This window comes from Xenopus tropicalis, chromosome 7 (assembly GCF_000004195.4).
Source record: "Xenopus tropicalis strain Nigerian chromosome 7, UCB_Xtro_10.0, whole genome shotgun sequence".
NCBI lineage: Eukaryota > Metazoa > Chordata > Amphibia > Anura > Pipidae > Xenopus > Xenopus tropicalis.
In genome coordinates this window covers 49,155,151-49,170,450 of record NC_030683.2, presented here as the reverse complement: position 1 = coordinate 49,170,450, position 15,300 = coordinate 49,155,151, and the positions used below count along the sequence as shown (strand labels likewise).

The 15,300-nt window shown below is 36.5% G+C and overlaps 1 protein-coding gene across 22 annotated transcripts in view; it reads right to left on the bottom strand.

Annotated features, from left to right (window-relative positions):
- Positions 1-8,316, bottom strand: part of ldb3 (LIM domain binding 3) — a 108,119-nt gene extending 99,803 nt beyond the window's left edge. For 9 of the 22 annotated variants that reach the window (XM_018095316.2, XM_031904925.1, XM_004916311.3 and 6 more), the window contains exons 1-2: positions 1,092-1,184; positions 850-976 (exon numbers count right to left, since the gene is read on the bottom strand). In XM_018095316.2, the coding sequence (XP_017950805.1) occupies positions 850-942 (93 nt within the window). In that variant the 5' untranslated portion in view covers positions 943-976; positions 1,092-1,184. Of the gene's footprint in view, positions 1-849; positions 977-1,091; positions 1,185-8,230 lie in introns of those variants that run through there. The other 13 variants (XM_012966288.2, XM_031904929.1, XM_012966289.2 and 10 more) reach the window with 4 other exon arrangements.
- Positions 8,317-15,300: the final 6,984 nt, after the last annotated feature.

The following is a 15,300-nucleotide window of genomic DNA, read 5'->3' as shown; positions in this document are numbered from 1 at the left end:
CAAGGCATTTGTACTTAGCCCTTCAGTAGTGTGATCTATGCAGATAGCAAGTACCAATCCCTCTTACAATCAAAGGAAATACTCACACTGTATGCATTCAATGCTTAGTTTCAAATCAAAACGTTGGGTTTAAAATATAGGGACGAACTAACATATTTTTCAAATTTGATAAAGTTTTTTTATGCAACTTTTGTTTCATATAATTTTTTTCTCATTTCCACTTCTCATTCTCACTTTCTCATATATAACACTAAATATTATATATTATAATACTATACAGTATATAGTCTCCTCCTGACCATGAAGTGACCAGCACCAATTCTTCCTGCCTTTAATATTCATTCCATATCTTAGTATTTACTGCATGCCCATACATAGAAATATGGTGCAAAATCATTTTTGTGAGAGACAACTATTTATGAATCTTTTTCAGTTGGTTAGGGGAAGCACTTCCCGTTACTCTCTTTGCTTTCTCATGTATAATATAATATAGTCTCCTCCTGACCAGGAAGTGACCAGCCCCAATTCTTCTTACCTTTCATATTCATGCAATATCTCAGTATTTACTGCATGCCCATACATAGAGATATGGTGTAAAATAATTTATGAACTGCTGAATGAAATATTTCAGCATTTAAGATGATGATATAAAATGTACATACCAGCAGAACACAGAAAAACATTTTGGTATTTATCCTATGACCAATTATATTTTAGATTTATGACCAACTTATTTAATAACTTGTATACATTTTCTTTTAATGATGTTCAACCACTTAAATCTTAAATTGTTCCTGCAGGCTGATGTCCCCACTAAAGCATTTTAGCCTTACTTATAAATGCACTTACTCTGGAGATGGTCAAGGGCATGTTAAAGTCTTTTCCTCCTTGCAGACGGAATCCCCACGGTCCAGGTCCAGAGAGGGAAACATTGTAAGCCATTTTTACAGATTTTTAGCACAGCCACTCAAAGGCTCTGTGAAAAGGAAAGAAATAAAATGTTTCACAGAGGTCAACTGGCAAATAAAAAAAATAGGGAGATTCAAGAAAACTACTTGGTTCACACAAATATATGGTAATTGTAGCCTTGCCTGTTCAGACAGCTTGAAGTGCCACCTAAGAATAGACGGGAGGTATAATGCAGATACAGATATCCCAGCTGAGCTGGGTCCTTAAAAGGTATGTAACCAAATACCTCCCAGGAAAGGATTCTGTGACTCAGAGATCTATTATTGCCTCATACCAGTCAAAAGGATCTTTCTAACATACTTGTAGTCCTCTTTTTCTTCTCAACAAATTAAACACGTATAAGGAATGTAAAATTCAACAGGCATGCAGTGACATAAAATAATAAAACAAATAATTATTTAGACACGTACAAATACATTTTTTGTTTTACTACACTGCAGGATTCTTATTGAAACCTGGGGTTTTCCAGATAAGGGATCTTTCCATAATTTTGATTTCTATACCTTAAGTCTGCTAAAAAATAATTTAAACATTAAATAAACCCAATAGGATTGTTTTGCTTCTAATAAGGATTATTTATATCTCAGTTAGGATCAAGTACAAGGTTCTGTTTTATAATCACAGAGAAAAGGAAATACATTTTTTAAAATTAGAATGATTTAAATATGGGAGTTGGCCTTCCTGTAATTCGGGGACTGGATAACGGATTTCCATATAAGCAATGGAATACCTGTACAGGTAAAGACCATGTGCAAGCAATTTAATGTATAAATGCAATAAACTGCAGCATAATATTAGAGCCAGATTTATCAAAATGTGAAATTAGAGCTCACTTTTATAAGTATATTTATCAAATGGTGAACGCAAACTTTCACCCATTCATATATACGCTTTAAAAAAATCTTCATAGAAATGAGTAGAAAGTGAGTGAATTTTTCTGTGGGGAGGTGTAATCCCACATTTTGAGAAATCTGCCCCTAAGTGAATACAATAGAAACAGTGCAATTAACACCATTCTGTAATTAACTTCTAGATTTGGTTAAACAAGATATTGGCTCAATACTTACAGAGAATCATACACAATGGAATTCTTTAAGAAATAAAACCTTCCCTTTTTATAGATTGCTCTAAAACTGAGGTTCCCAACAAAAAAAATGTAGCATTATGTAGTCAGTAAATTGTTTTACTGTTGGTCATTGTTGTTTTTCCTCCTGTTCTCTTGCATACCATTTAACTAGTTTTCTGTCAGTTGCTAACAACTGTTCCTACTGTGCCCCTGCTGTCGTAGTTCTTCATGGAGGGATTCCAGTAGCAACTATTGCATCCTAACAGACAGCAAAAGTCCTTTCCTGCTTTATGGCAGGAAGTGTGTCCCGCACTAAAAAAGACTTATTAGATGCACTCCTGCATAGATACAGTATGTCTATGTCCAGAATAATAGTACAAGCCACAATATGCACATGACTTCCCAAGATTTGCCAATTCAGTCGCTAATTAACATCCACTTTGGTTAATCACACTTAAGTTGTGGTGCCATTATGTGCAACAATACACAAAGGTGTTATTATGCTGATGTTGCATATACTGTAATGCTTAAATGAACTTCGCCATAGACCCAATCATATGAAATCATGCCCTGACTTATTCTGTGCTCATAAAGGTATAAGTGGCAGATCACTGGCCAATTTGGCTACACACACTGGCAGCTAAACTGGCCAACAAACCTCTACTGATGTCAGATTGGAACCAGTAGGATTCTGATTATGGAGTATGAGCAGAATTGTGTAAAAAGTGGCTGTTGAAACTCAGCTCAACTTTTGTCTGGAAAAGCAGAAAATTATTGGCAAAGCAAACTAGGTACACACAGAAGCTGATACGGTAAGGGACATAAGGTAAGGGACTTGTCCCTCCCTACCAAAAAAAGGACAGCTGACACAGCATAGTTACTAAAAGTCCATGTTTCCAGGGAGAGTACCTATTTTTGACTTGACTTGAATGAGTCAAAGTGAATTGAGTAGAAGTTACTGGTCTGCACAGTTTAATTTATTCATGCCCCCAAACTTTGAAGAAGATGACCTGTTTGGAACCCATACTGCATGTTACAATTGTGTATAACAGGCCCTCAGAACCCTTAGGTCCCCGAACAGCTGTTGGAACCGCTGCTTCTATCTCTGTTCCATTGTTGCTCATCTATCTCTATTCCAGTAAATATTGCAGGTTTTCAAAAATGAAAAGGATTCCAACTGCCAGTGTCTGCACTCACACAGTAAGCTACAGTATACCAAAATGGGTGCTCCCAATAAAACTGCAAGAACCAACCCCATGCAGCATTTTCTGTGTAGTAGATTTATGGTACTATTCTATGTTGGATAAAATTATTTTTCAACAGCAAAGTATCCCTGATAATATTTTATCAAGTGTGGCGACTTCTTAGAACCTTATTAAAACCACTATAGCTTTTCTGTGCTAAAGCTCAGAGACATTTCTGATTCTCTCTTTGGCAGTCCTAAGCACTTTGTTACTTTAAATGTTCCATGAAAGAGAGATAAAGAATGCCACAGGACATTTTTTCTTTCATAAGATTATGTAACATATATGTGGTTATTAAAACAGAAAATAATATTTGGAAATAGAGCCATTAAAAGATAAACAACGACAATGCAATCTGCAAAAAGACAGTTTTGCAAAGGTCAGATAATGGTGGCACAGACCGGCATGATGGATTATATTCATTGTTCATTTGGATGCGTAGTTTCCATAAAGCTGACAGCTTATTCTAAACTCTTTAATTAATGGCACACATTCCCTTCATATATACATTCTGCACTGTGTTTCATAGTGGAATGTGCATCTTGGTTGGCTCTGCCCTCCCTAAGCATGTATTTTTAATGCTAACCACATCCATTTTATCACCAAATCTGCTATGTGAAATAAAAGAACATGTATAATAAACATAATGGAACAGCTTCCCATTTGGCTTTCTAGGAAGAGCTACAAACAGTGCTAAAATCTAACTTAATGGTAGACAAGGGGAGGGGTTCTATGACTCTCCAGCTGTTGCGGAGTGGTTTCTGTACAGAGCACAGAAGGTTTGTCTACCATTTTATAGTAACAGTTATTACATCAGTAAAATACATTTTAGAGATACTCTATTAAACAGTGAAACAGGGAAGTGGAACTACTGAACTATGGAGGGACAAGGATGCTACCATTAATATAAAATTGTTTTTTGCCTGCAAATAAAATGTCATTTTTAGCCCAGTAGAGATAGAAAGCAAATGTTTTATTTACACTTTAAAATGCTGCATTTATGATTTGTGCATAAGGAAGTTCTTCATTGCTGTCAAAACCCATCAGTCCTGTCATGCTTTATGTCTGAGATTCTGTGACCTCCCATCAGAGATTAAATGTGAGAATTGGGCAAGGATCTTACTGGCAGTTAAACTCCTGGGATATCCTTGCGGGAATTCTAAATGTGATAGGTGATACACAAACTATGTGTGATTTGTATGGTCAGTCTACACTTCAAGTGACAGACTGGGTGCTCACCAATGGCACAAGCTTGTTGCTGGAGGAATGTTCACTGTAGCATTTACACTCAAGTGTTTTCCAAGTAAAACATATGTGGCTGTTTCCTTAGGGACGATTTGCAACATTCTAATCACCAGGGCTAAAACATGCCTAATGCCCTAAGCATTTTCCCTGCAACTTAAAGTATTTGTTCTAGGTATGCACCGAATCCAGGATTCAGCCAAGATTCAGCCTTTTTCATCAGGGTTTGGACACGGCCAAAGCGAATCATGTGACTTTTAGTCAGACAAACACGAAAGTTGAAAATTTGTAACCATGTGTGCAGCACATATGCAAATTAGGATTCAGATTCAGTTTAGGGTTGGGCCAAATCTGTCACAAAGGATTTGGGGATTGGCTGAATACTAAAATAGTGGATTGGGTGCATCCCTAATTTGTGCAAAATATTGTCATCATGAGTCGAGAGGGTACAATGGGGTGAAGAAAGGTGTAGAGAAGAAATGAGGCAAGAGAAGAGGAAGAAAGAAGGGTGGGGGTGTTCTATTTGTGGATCTTTACAAACATAGTGCAAAGAGTGTGAGAGGGGATTATTATTTTATATTTTATGAGAAACCATAGGGTTGATTCACTAAGGTGCGTTAAAACGTGCGCTATTTATATCATGTGCTAAAAGTTTTATCGCGTCTAATTTTTCGCATTTTAACGTACGATTCACTAAAAGTCACGAAGACTATTTCCGTGCGGTACTTGGCGGAACGCGCGCTAATCAACGCATGTGCCGCGTGCGAAAAACCACACGCCATATTAGCCATACACGCCATTACTTCCGTAAATGGCGTGTATGAAATGACCATTTCCCTGCAAACTGAAGGCTGCATCACTCTAAGGTCAACACATACTTGTATTTTTTTCGCACAGACTAATGCGATATTTAGCACGTCCAAGTGTTTGTGAATCATGCGTTAGAATTATTTCTGCGCACTAATTAACGCAAAGCGTTAAAATTAACGCATGCAGCAGCGCGAAATTTAACGCATGCGATATGCGCCTTAACACACGCTTTTTGCGATTTTTTTTGTGTCAATTTCAACGCAAAAAAACATGCAATATGCGTTATCGCACTTTAGTGAATCAACCCTCATATATGTCAGAAACATATATGGTGGTTACTAAAATAAAAGAATGATGTCAACTGTCCATTGTTCATGTTAGAAAGAATGATGACTGAGAATAAGTGCAAGGTGGGGCATTTGTTTCCATGGCGCCAGTCCAGCAAGTCTTTTATTTTTACATAGCAGATTATCTGCTTTTATGACTTACTCACACAGAATAACCCACACAGCCACTCATAATACTGCACATGTGTACATTACATATGATTGCAGTTCATTAAAATAATACAGGTATGGAACCTGTTACCTAGAATTCTAGGGACATGGGGGTTTCTAGATAGGAGGTCTTTCTGTCATTTGATCACCATACCTATAGTCTACTAAGGGAAAGGGCGTACAAAGGCTACAGTTTTGCCTCCAATAAGGGTAAACTATATCTTAGTTAGGATCAAGTACAAGGTACAGTTTTATTATTACAGAAAAAAGTAAGTCATTTTTAAAAATGTGAATTATTTGATTAAGTGTATAGTGATGTAGTGTATAGGAGGTGGCCTTCCTGTAATTCAAAGCTTTCTGGATTACAGATTTCTGTACTACAAAACATATTGCTTAACTTTATAAATACAATATTCTAAAAGGCATGTACCTGGGTGGAATTACCCTGGGTGGACAAACAATCACCATGGACAATGACACTGGAGAACAACAAAGAAACATAAGCAGGGTAGTTTACAGTATGCTGGTTTTTGTATGTAGCTAAGAAACCTTAAATTGTTTGTAATGTCTTGAAAGCGCATTCAAGCTAAAATATCCAGAAAATGTACAACAATGAATACCACTGCTAGCTTCATGTAGAGGCTCCAAAGCTAAACTGTACATCTGCATTTCCTTGTCACACACTGGGTATAATATTCTCTTTTAGACCTCTGATTGGCCAGTATCAGTCACGTATCAAAATGAAATATGCAGTCTATAATTTTTCAATGAAAATGTTTGTGCGGCAAATGCAAAATTGTATCTGGGTGTGTGTAAAAACATTAGGATAATATGAGAACAATCAGGCTAGTAGTTCTACATTGCTCTGTATGTGAGATACAGCCTACATTCCCAAAGGACAAGTAAGGGAGCTCTGTGTGGCAGGTGTTCCTGCAGTCAATCTTACAGTAAAACATTTATTGCTGAAACACACTGAAAAGGAATCAGACAGGCTGATATGCTTCATATAGCATTCTCATGGCATCCAGAGCAGCTGCTCAGACTGTCAGTCCAACAGTGAATCTGACTAGCTGGAGCCAGTCATTCAACAACCTGATTGGGACAAGAAAATGATGGCATATATATATATATATATATATATATATATATATATATATATATATATATACATATATAGATATATATGTGTGTGTGTTCAGCGGTATGGGTGTGTATGTGTATATAAAAATTTGCTTAATTACCAAGTGCAGCTCCTGTTAGTAATGTGTGTAATATTATTTTGCCAATGAAGCACTGATGGAAAGTTTTTCTATTCCTCTCTTTTCCTACACTTCTCAGTTGGCCCAATACTTGGGCAGGAAACTAACACAAAAACCAGGGTTAGTGAAGTCATAAATATTGGGCCAGATCAGGATCTAGTGTATGTTTAACGTGAAATAACCCATTATAGCATCTATCAATTTTCTATTTTATGTAATTACATGCTATTAAATGACATTTAAATAGATTTAAACAGTGGGTAACATTGATTTAACTGTCACCTTTCAGTCAAATATGCCACAGCTTAACTTTAATTTCTGGTTTTAACAGGTAAAGATAACATGGTATCTCTTTATACATTATCCTGTCTAATAAGCATATTGGCATAGAGAATGTGGCACTAATTCATATTTAGGCAACCAAAAATAATGTTAGTAAATACATTTAGGACAAGGGTCATAAAACTGCACACAGACCTGACTTGTGCAATATTTGCTTCTTTATTTTTTTTAATTTTTGTAACTTCTTAGTGTATAGTGTTCATATCTATATTGATCATTCATTTACATGAGTAATGTTCCACAAAACATTTGTCAATGCATTATGCATTTATCCATAAACCATTCTATGTTTTTTCATAATATTGTTGGACACTTATCCACAGGCAGGCCTGCAGAAAGACAACTATAGCTGCTTGCTACCAACAAGTTGTTTATTTTGTAACTAACAAATGTATAATTTGATTGCAAGATGTTAACTGAAAAGGAGTAACAGGGATACCAATAATTATTAACAAAAAATTACAGAGTCAGATTAGGTTAAAAAAAAAGACTAAAAGTTGATGTGAATTTACTGCAGTAACAGTCTCTGTGCAGTCTGATCAGAGAGCCTTGCAAAAAAACCCAGCTGATCCCCTGTGATTAGTGAACAAATGGAGTGCTGTAAGCCCCAGCTGGCACAAGCAATATCCTCGCGAGCACAGGCACAATCCAAACAACACGAGGCTCTCACAGAATGCTAAGAGGAATAGAATATGTTAAGAGTCTGGTGAACTGCAACATGCAAAAGTTAGAGGAAAGTGTCCTATGGCTTTGGAAGTAGTGTTAGTTCTGGCTGACAGATGGCAAAGCGTTAGATTCTACCTGGGAGCTGTTCTGCAGATCCCCACTGGTGCTCTTGTGGTTTAACAGTTGCTCCATAAGCACATTTATCTGATGCCTGCATCCACTGTGACGTCATTCACATAGAGGGGGAGAAGGGAGGGGGTAGTATTTAAGGTGGACTTTTTCAGTTATCTGTTTTACAAAATAAAATTTTGCATGTGATGCTCGATACCTCACAAGTAAATAAACAGTCAACTGAAAGGTTTAAGTTAATGTTTTAGAATAGATTATAAGCTCTTTTGGATAGGGCTCTCTGTATCAGTTTGTTTGTAATATGTATGTTCATTGTATACACCCATTTATTGTGCATCTCTGCAGAATATGTTGGTGCCTTATTAATATGTGTTAATAACAAAAAACAACAATAATAACTATAATAATAACGTATTCCAAAAATTATATACAGGTATGGGACCTGTTATCCAAAATGTTCTCAACCTGGGGTTTTCTGGATAAAGGGTCTTTTTGTAATTTGGATAACCATACTTTAAGTTTACTAAAAAAATCTATTCAACATTAAATAAACGCAATAGTATTGGTTTGCTTCCAATAAGGATTCATTATATCTTTGTTGGGATCAAGTATAAGATACTGTTTTATTATTACAGCGGAAAAGGAAAATAATTGAAAACATTTATAATTATTTCATTAAAATGGAGCCTACCAGAGATGGCCTTCCCATAATTCAGAGATTTCTGGATAACAGAACCCATACCTGTAATTACCATAAACAGGTAACCCCTTTGTTTTTCAAATCTGAGATTTAGCAAGTAAAAAATGATCCAGATTAAAATTAAAAATAATAATAAGTATTTTAATTCTAAGTAACTTTGCCATTCATGACACTAACCTTTTTTTGACTAGGCTAAAGGATATAATTGCCAGCTTTTGCCTTGCCTGAGCTGCCATTGCAGATATGTGGCTAAGAGAAAAAAAAAATCTAATTTCTCCAAATTATGGGATGGCCATCTCCCATAGAACCCATTTTAATCAAACAATTTACATTTCAATAAATTATTTTCTTTTTCTCTGGAATAATAAAACAGTACCTTATGCTTGATTCTAACTAGCATCCTAACTGGTTAATCCATAATAGTCTAGAACATGTGAAAGTAAACAAAAGTCCAGGAACCCCGGGTTATTAAAAGAGCACAGTCGATGATGGTCAAACCACCTTATGTAATATTTCAGGTTTCCTTGACATCTGGCATGGTGCCAAGTGATTGGTAAATTGCTAATGTGGTGCTTTTACTCAAAAAGGGATCACATTTTCAGTCTGAAAACTATAGGCCTGTTAGCTTGACATCTATGGTAAAAAATAAAAAACATTTTTTTTTGGGGGGGGGCAACAAGGGACAAGATATTGGAATTAATTTCAAACTACAGTACTGTGAGTTTGTGTCAGCATGGTTTTATTATATGAGGAGGTGAGACATTGGGGTGGCAGTGACTATGATTTGTGATTTATTTATTTATATAGCACCACAATTGTATGCAGTCCTTTACAAGATATGAAAACAAACAGCAGTGTAGTTATTCAGTAACAGTACATAAATCAATCCTTAAGAGCGAAAAGATTACAGTACACAGTTTGGGAGATATAGATATATATACAAACAGTATGCCCTTGTAAATAGTGGTACACTGACTTCTGTGAACAATAACTCCAGATCCTAAATAAATTATACAGTGAGGGGCAGAAGTAGTGGCACCCAAAATATATTACATACAGTAAAAAACAGAGGGCAGTGGCACCCAAAATACATTGAATACAGTGAGAAGCAGTAAGAACTATAGTCCCAAATACATTAAATACAAAAGGCAATATTTTCTGACACCCCAGACCCCCTTACACTTCTAGAAAGCAGGCTTCCTGAAGGCTGGAGAAGATTTCAGCTTTTCAGAGATCAAATGAATTCCAAAATTGTTTGCATTTGCAAACTAGCCCCACCAAGTAGTAGATTTGAGAATAGCACCCAAGCAGGAGAAACCATGTTTTGCTATTATGTGACTTGGGTTGTATTTACAGTACACTAAGGAGGAGAAACAATAGCTTATCTGAAAACAGTTCTATTGTGCAGTTCTGGCTCTTTCTGAAAGTTCAGAATCAGGCACAATGCACTGAAATGGCTGCCTACACACCAATATTACAGCTAAAAAATACATTTGTTGGTTCAAGAATAAAAATGTAAATGGTAGAATGAATTGCAATGAATACAGTGTAATTTAGTAACAAAAACCACACCATTAAAATCATGACAGAATCCCTCTAAAGTCTACAGTGGTTCTCTCAATGGAGAACTCCCATTGACTTCTACACAACCTTGACAGCTTTTACATGGTGTATTTTTACATTACTTTTTTTGTGGTTTTGACACAAATTCATGTTTTTTAAAAAATAAAAATCTAGTTTTGGAGCAAAAATATACGAATCAAGAGAAAAAACAAAATAGGAATGTTATTAAATGGGCTAGAGTGATTTGACAACATGTATACAGGCCCCTTTTTACACAGCACCAGGCACTTTATTTTCTATTTTTCATGAGTGCCAGCTATAGCCAGCAACTATATACTGTAAAGATAGAGTGTGTGTCACTAGGGTGGCACTCTGCTTCAAAAACTCGCCCCATGCGCAAGGTAAAAAACTTACACGCTGTTTGGAAGACCAGCACAACCTGAATTGAGGTTAAAAATGTATCTTAGTATGTAGTATGAACAGCCACTGTTCATAAAGATGATACTTTTTTTTCACTTTAATCACAGTTGTGCTGGTCTTACAAACATTATGAGTAATTGGGACGTATGGGAATTGGCCATGGATAGAGTCTGGTAGTGGTAGACGCTATAGTATAACTTTTTTTTGTAGCATAGTGAATGTACCTAGCATTGCATTATAATGCTGATAATGATGCATAATCACAGAGGTACATGAAGAACCACAGTTCATATTTTTGTCATCTATTTTCCCAATTATAATAATTTTCTCATTTCAAGGGAAAGCAAATCAATTATCTGAAAAGGTTATTATTTAGCATTTGGATGAAAGCAGTTTATAATAATGATGTAAGTGCTTATTCATTTTGTGTTGTTTGTGTTGGAATTAGTCAGAATATTACCTGATTTAAATGTTTTCGGCTGCCAATTTAAGAAAGACTCAACAGCCAAAAAGCTCATGCATGCTCTCATGCTATCCTGACTAGACTACTGCAACTTGATACTAACTGGCATCCCTAACTCCCTTCTCTCCCCACTAGAGTCTGCATTAAATTCTGCTACCGGAATTCTCCTGCTCTCATACAAAGGAGTACAGGTCCCTCCCCTGCTGAAGTCTTTGTCATGGCTTCCCATAAAAGAAAGAATAACTTATAAACTCATTCTCATAACATTCAACGGCCTTCATTCCTCTGCACCTCACTACATCTCTTCTCTTTTGTCTCCATATGTTTGTGGACAACTTCTCCTCTCCTCTTAGAGCAACAACTTTGTTGCATCCCCCACTACTACTGCTGTTTCCCATCTTAAACCTTTTTGCCTTGCTGCTCATTATATCTGGAATGCCATTTCTAATTTCCTCTGGAAAGAATCCTCCCTCTGAAAGACTACCTATTGGAGCAATTGCATAGCACCTGCACCTGCATTTATATTGCAGTGTCAACCACTGTAACCTGCAGCACTTATTATCCTCCTATTTCTATAAGTTACCCAGCTACTTAGGTTGCGGGGCAGAACTCTCAGTACAACATAGTTGTTGAACTATAAAAGGTCTCTTTTTGCTATGTTTAGTTAAGAGGGCCACAGCATATCTAGGATTAAACAGCACAAGTAGAGATAAATATGGAGATGACAGTGAGAAGCATGGCTAAAAAATAAAGATAAATAATAACAGCTTTTTCCATGACATATAATAACGATTTCAGGTGACATGGCAAGGGTAGCTGAAACTCCGCAAGTATGAAAGTTAACTATGTTGATAGAAAATGTATATAGCAGCATGAAAGGCCATCATACTGAACTTGCATATTACAAAACAATAGGATAGTTAATCAAATACAGATGGAAGCGTAGTGGTAGCTTAATTAACATTCAAACAGATATGTGCCTTCATTAAAGAAAACTACCAGCCCAGGAGAGTATATCCCAATAGTCTGAAAGCCAGCATGTGATTTTAGTTCTTATAGCTAAATAAAAAAAAATCCCCTTTGGATCCTCTCGAGCATTGCCTCCACTGCGGTCGATTCCTCCTTCTCCTTCCCCTTTTTTCTGGTTCCCCCCTTTACTCTTTCTTATTTAGTTCATAATCTATATCTAATGGGCATCTGATTATTTGTATATACTCTACTTTTCTGAGATAACAATGCTGTAACTAAATTGTGAGTAATTCAATAAAGATTTGTTGAAATACAAAAAAAAAAAAATCACAAACAGCGCTGCTGAATTGGATCCAATCAGCTTGGCAATGTGGAAACAGAAATGTATTTTTTGCCCAATGACTAATAGAGATGTGTTCCCACTATTTCCTTTCCACTAGTACCTTCTGAATCTTTGACAATGGCAATTCAGGTGTTAGATATAAATAGGTAATTGTTTTTCTTTCAACTTTACAGAACTGTGAGCTGGAGGATTAGTAGAATTTTCAGGGTCATATTCTGTGAAAACACCAAGAGATTTCTTTGTTGTATATTACATGAAATTAATTAGAGACAATCCACACCTCTGCCACTGTTCTAAAAAACAAGCATTCATTATTTCTCAGCCCAGTCAAATACAAACAGCTGCCAAGGATTCAATGCATTGCTTAGATTTATGTTCCAAAGTTTTCTTTTTAGCACTATGATTCTAAATGAAGGACATTCTGTACAGAATATTCAGTACGTTTCATAGAGAAAAAATGTTTGTACATAGTGGATCGATACTATAAATCATTAATATTCAGAATTACATTTGTATGTAAATACAGCCGTAAGCACTTATAGTAATGCTGCACTGAGTCATCTGTCAAAAGAAACACAGGATTTCTTGTCTCTTTTTTTGTAAACATGTTCTTAGGGTATCTGACTTCCTCTCTCAGAAAAATCCTTCATTCCTGAGGCCTGCAGTTTTCTCCTTTCTCCCCTCTCCTGCTCCCATACCCATAAGAATTCATAAAACTCACTCCCCCACCCTTAGGAATGTGTGATCTAGAGCTATAGTGGCTAAACTGCAAGCAGGAAGCTATGAAAACCAAACTAAAATGGCAGCTGCAATCTTAAACAAACAGAGAAAGCTTCTAGGGCGGTTTACTCAGGTATGGTAATGCTTTCTGCAGAATAAATATAACATTCTAGGTGGCACTTATGTGGCAAATCTATTGGCAGTAAAATGCCAAAATTTGGTAGCACAGCAACCCTCAGCACATAATTACACACCTTAGGGACCATTTAATCGCTATATCCAACTGCTAACAAACTCCCAGAATAAAACCCTGCTAGGTTCACCTCCCACAGGCAGCATAGGGCAGGCAGAGTATGACATTCACAGGTAGCATAGGACAGGCAGAGTATGGCACACACAGGCAGCATAGGGCAGGCAGAGTATGGCACACACAGGCAGCATAGGGCAGGCAGAGTATGGCACACACAGGCAGCATAGGGCAGGCAGAGTACGGCACACACAGGCAGCATAGGGCAGGCAGAATATGGCACACACAGGCAACATAGGGCAGGCAGAGTATGGCACACAATATGGGTGATTACAGCGTGAGCCTGAGGTGTGAACACTGCAAGGGGTGAACAATGCAGAAACTAAAAGGTGTGAACAGTACAGGGGATTAAATGTTTAAACAATACAGGGGAATTACAGCCTGAATCTGAGGTGTGAGCAATGCAGGGGGCCAGTTAATCTCAGTACTGATACCATTTGAATCTTAAACAAAGGTAAGCCATCAAAGCAGCCAGACAGGTGGTCAACTGCTGTGCAGTTGGACAGCACTGCCCTATATAATGATCAGTCAGATAGATGGGTAAGATATTGTAAACAAGGTAGTCACTTATTCCTTCCAGATGAGAGGATGGTCCCTCAAAAGTTTTGTCCCGTTCTGTGTTAAAATACATAAGGGCTCATTATATTTACAGACACAGTGGGCAATTTGTGCTTTCCCAGCAGTGAGTTGCATCTAAAACCACTTAAATTAAAGTTGGTTGCAACTAAAATCATTCTGCGCGCTTCTGTATAGTTGGGCAAAGCAGTGACCATTCGGAATTGTATTTTTTTAGAAGACAGTTATATAAAAAGGGAGGTTGTTTTACTGAGGTTTAGAAATAAGGCAAGAAGGTGACAATATAAAGAATAATATCATATTGCAAAACACTGTAGTGTAATATATTGTGGCTTGCAGTGCAGGTGCTATTATCATATTTTCTTTTCTAGAAGAACTAGAATGGGGTAGTGGAGCATAACTAATAAAATTGTATAGATATAATGTATTATTATTTATTTAATTTTATTTTTAATTGGTGTGATAGGGTCTATTTAAACAAAGCAAATAGCCATTTTCAGAGCAGAGCTGACATTTTTCTTTTTTATATATACACATTTCGGGCCCTTTATATGGTCATGCACTGCATAGCTCACCTTATCTATCATAGTGGCTAGACATATTTACAAGACATTGTAAACTTTATTATAACCAGAGCTTACAATAATAAAACCACTGGAAAATACTGAGGCTTTTGAAGATGAAGCATAAGCCATTTCAACTGTTAATGGAAGAGCTTTCATTATTAAGCCAAAGCAGGTTTTCAAACAGAAGGGCTTTTCCATTTGTATATTGAACATGTTCTTTGAATCCTGTTCCCCTTTTATTTATGCCACACAGTGAGTCAGTAATTTGTTTTGCCTATTAATTGTCATACTGGACACATGGGCACTCAGAGAATTTACTTATAGGATTCTAAAAGATGTATTTACAATTCAGAAACAGATAGCTATGACATGAACAATTATATCAATAATAATAAAAATGTATATGAACATGCATATATAACCACTGGGGTCATTTGGAGCTCTAATTA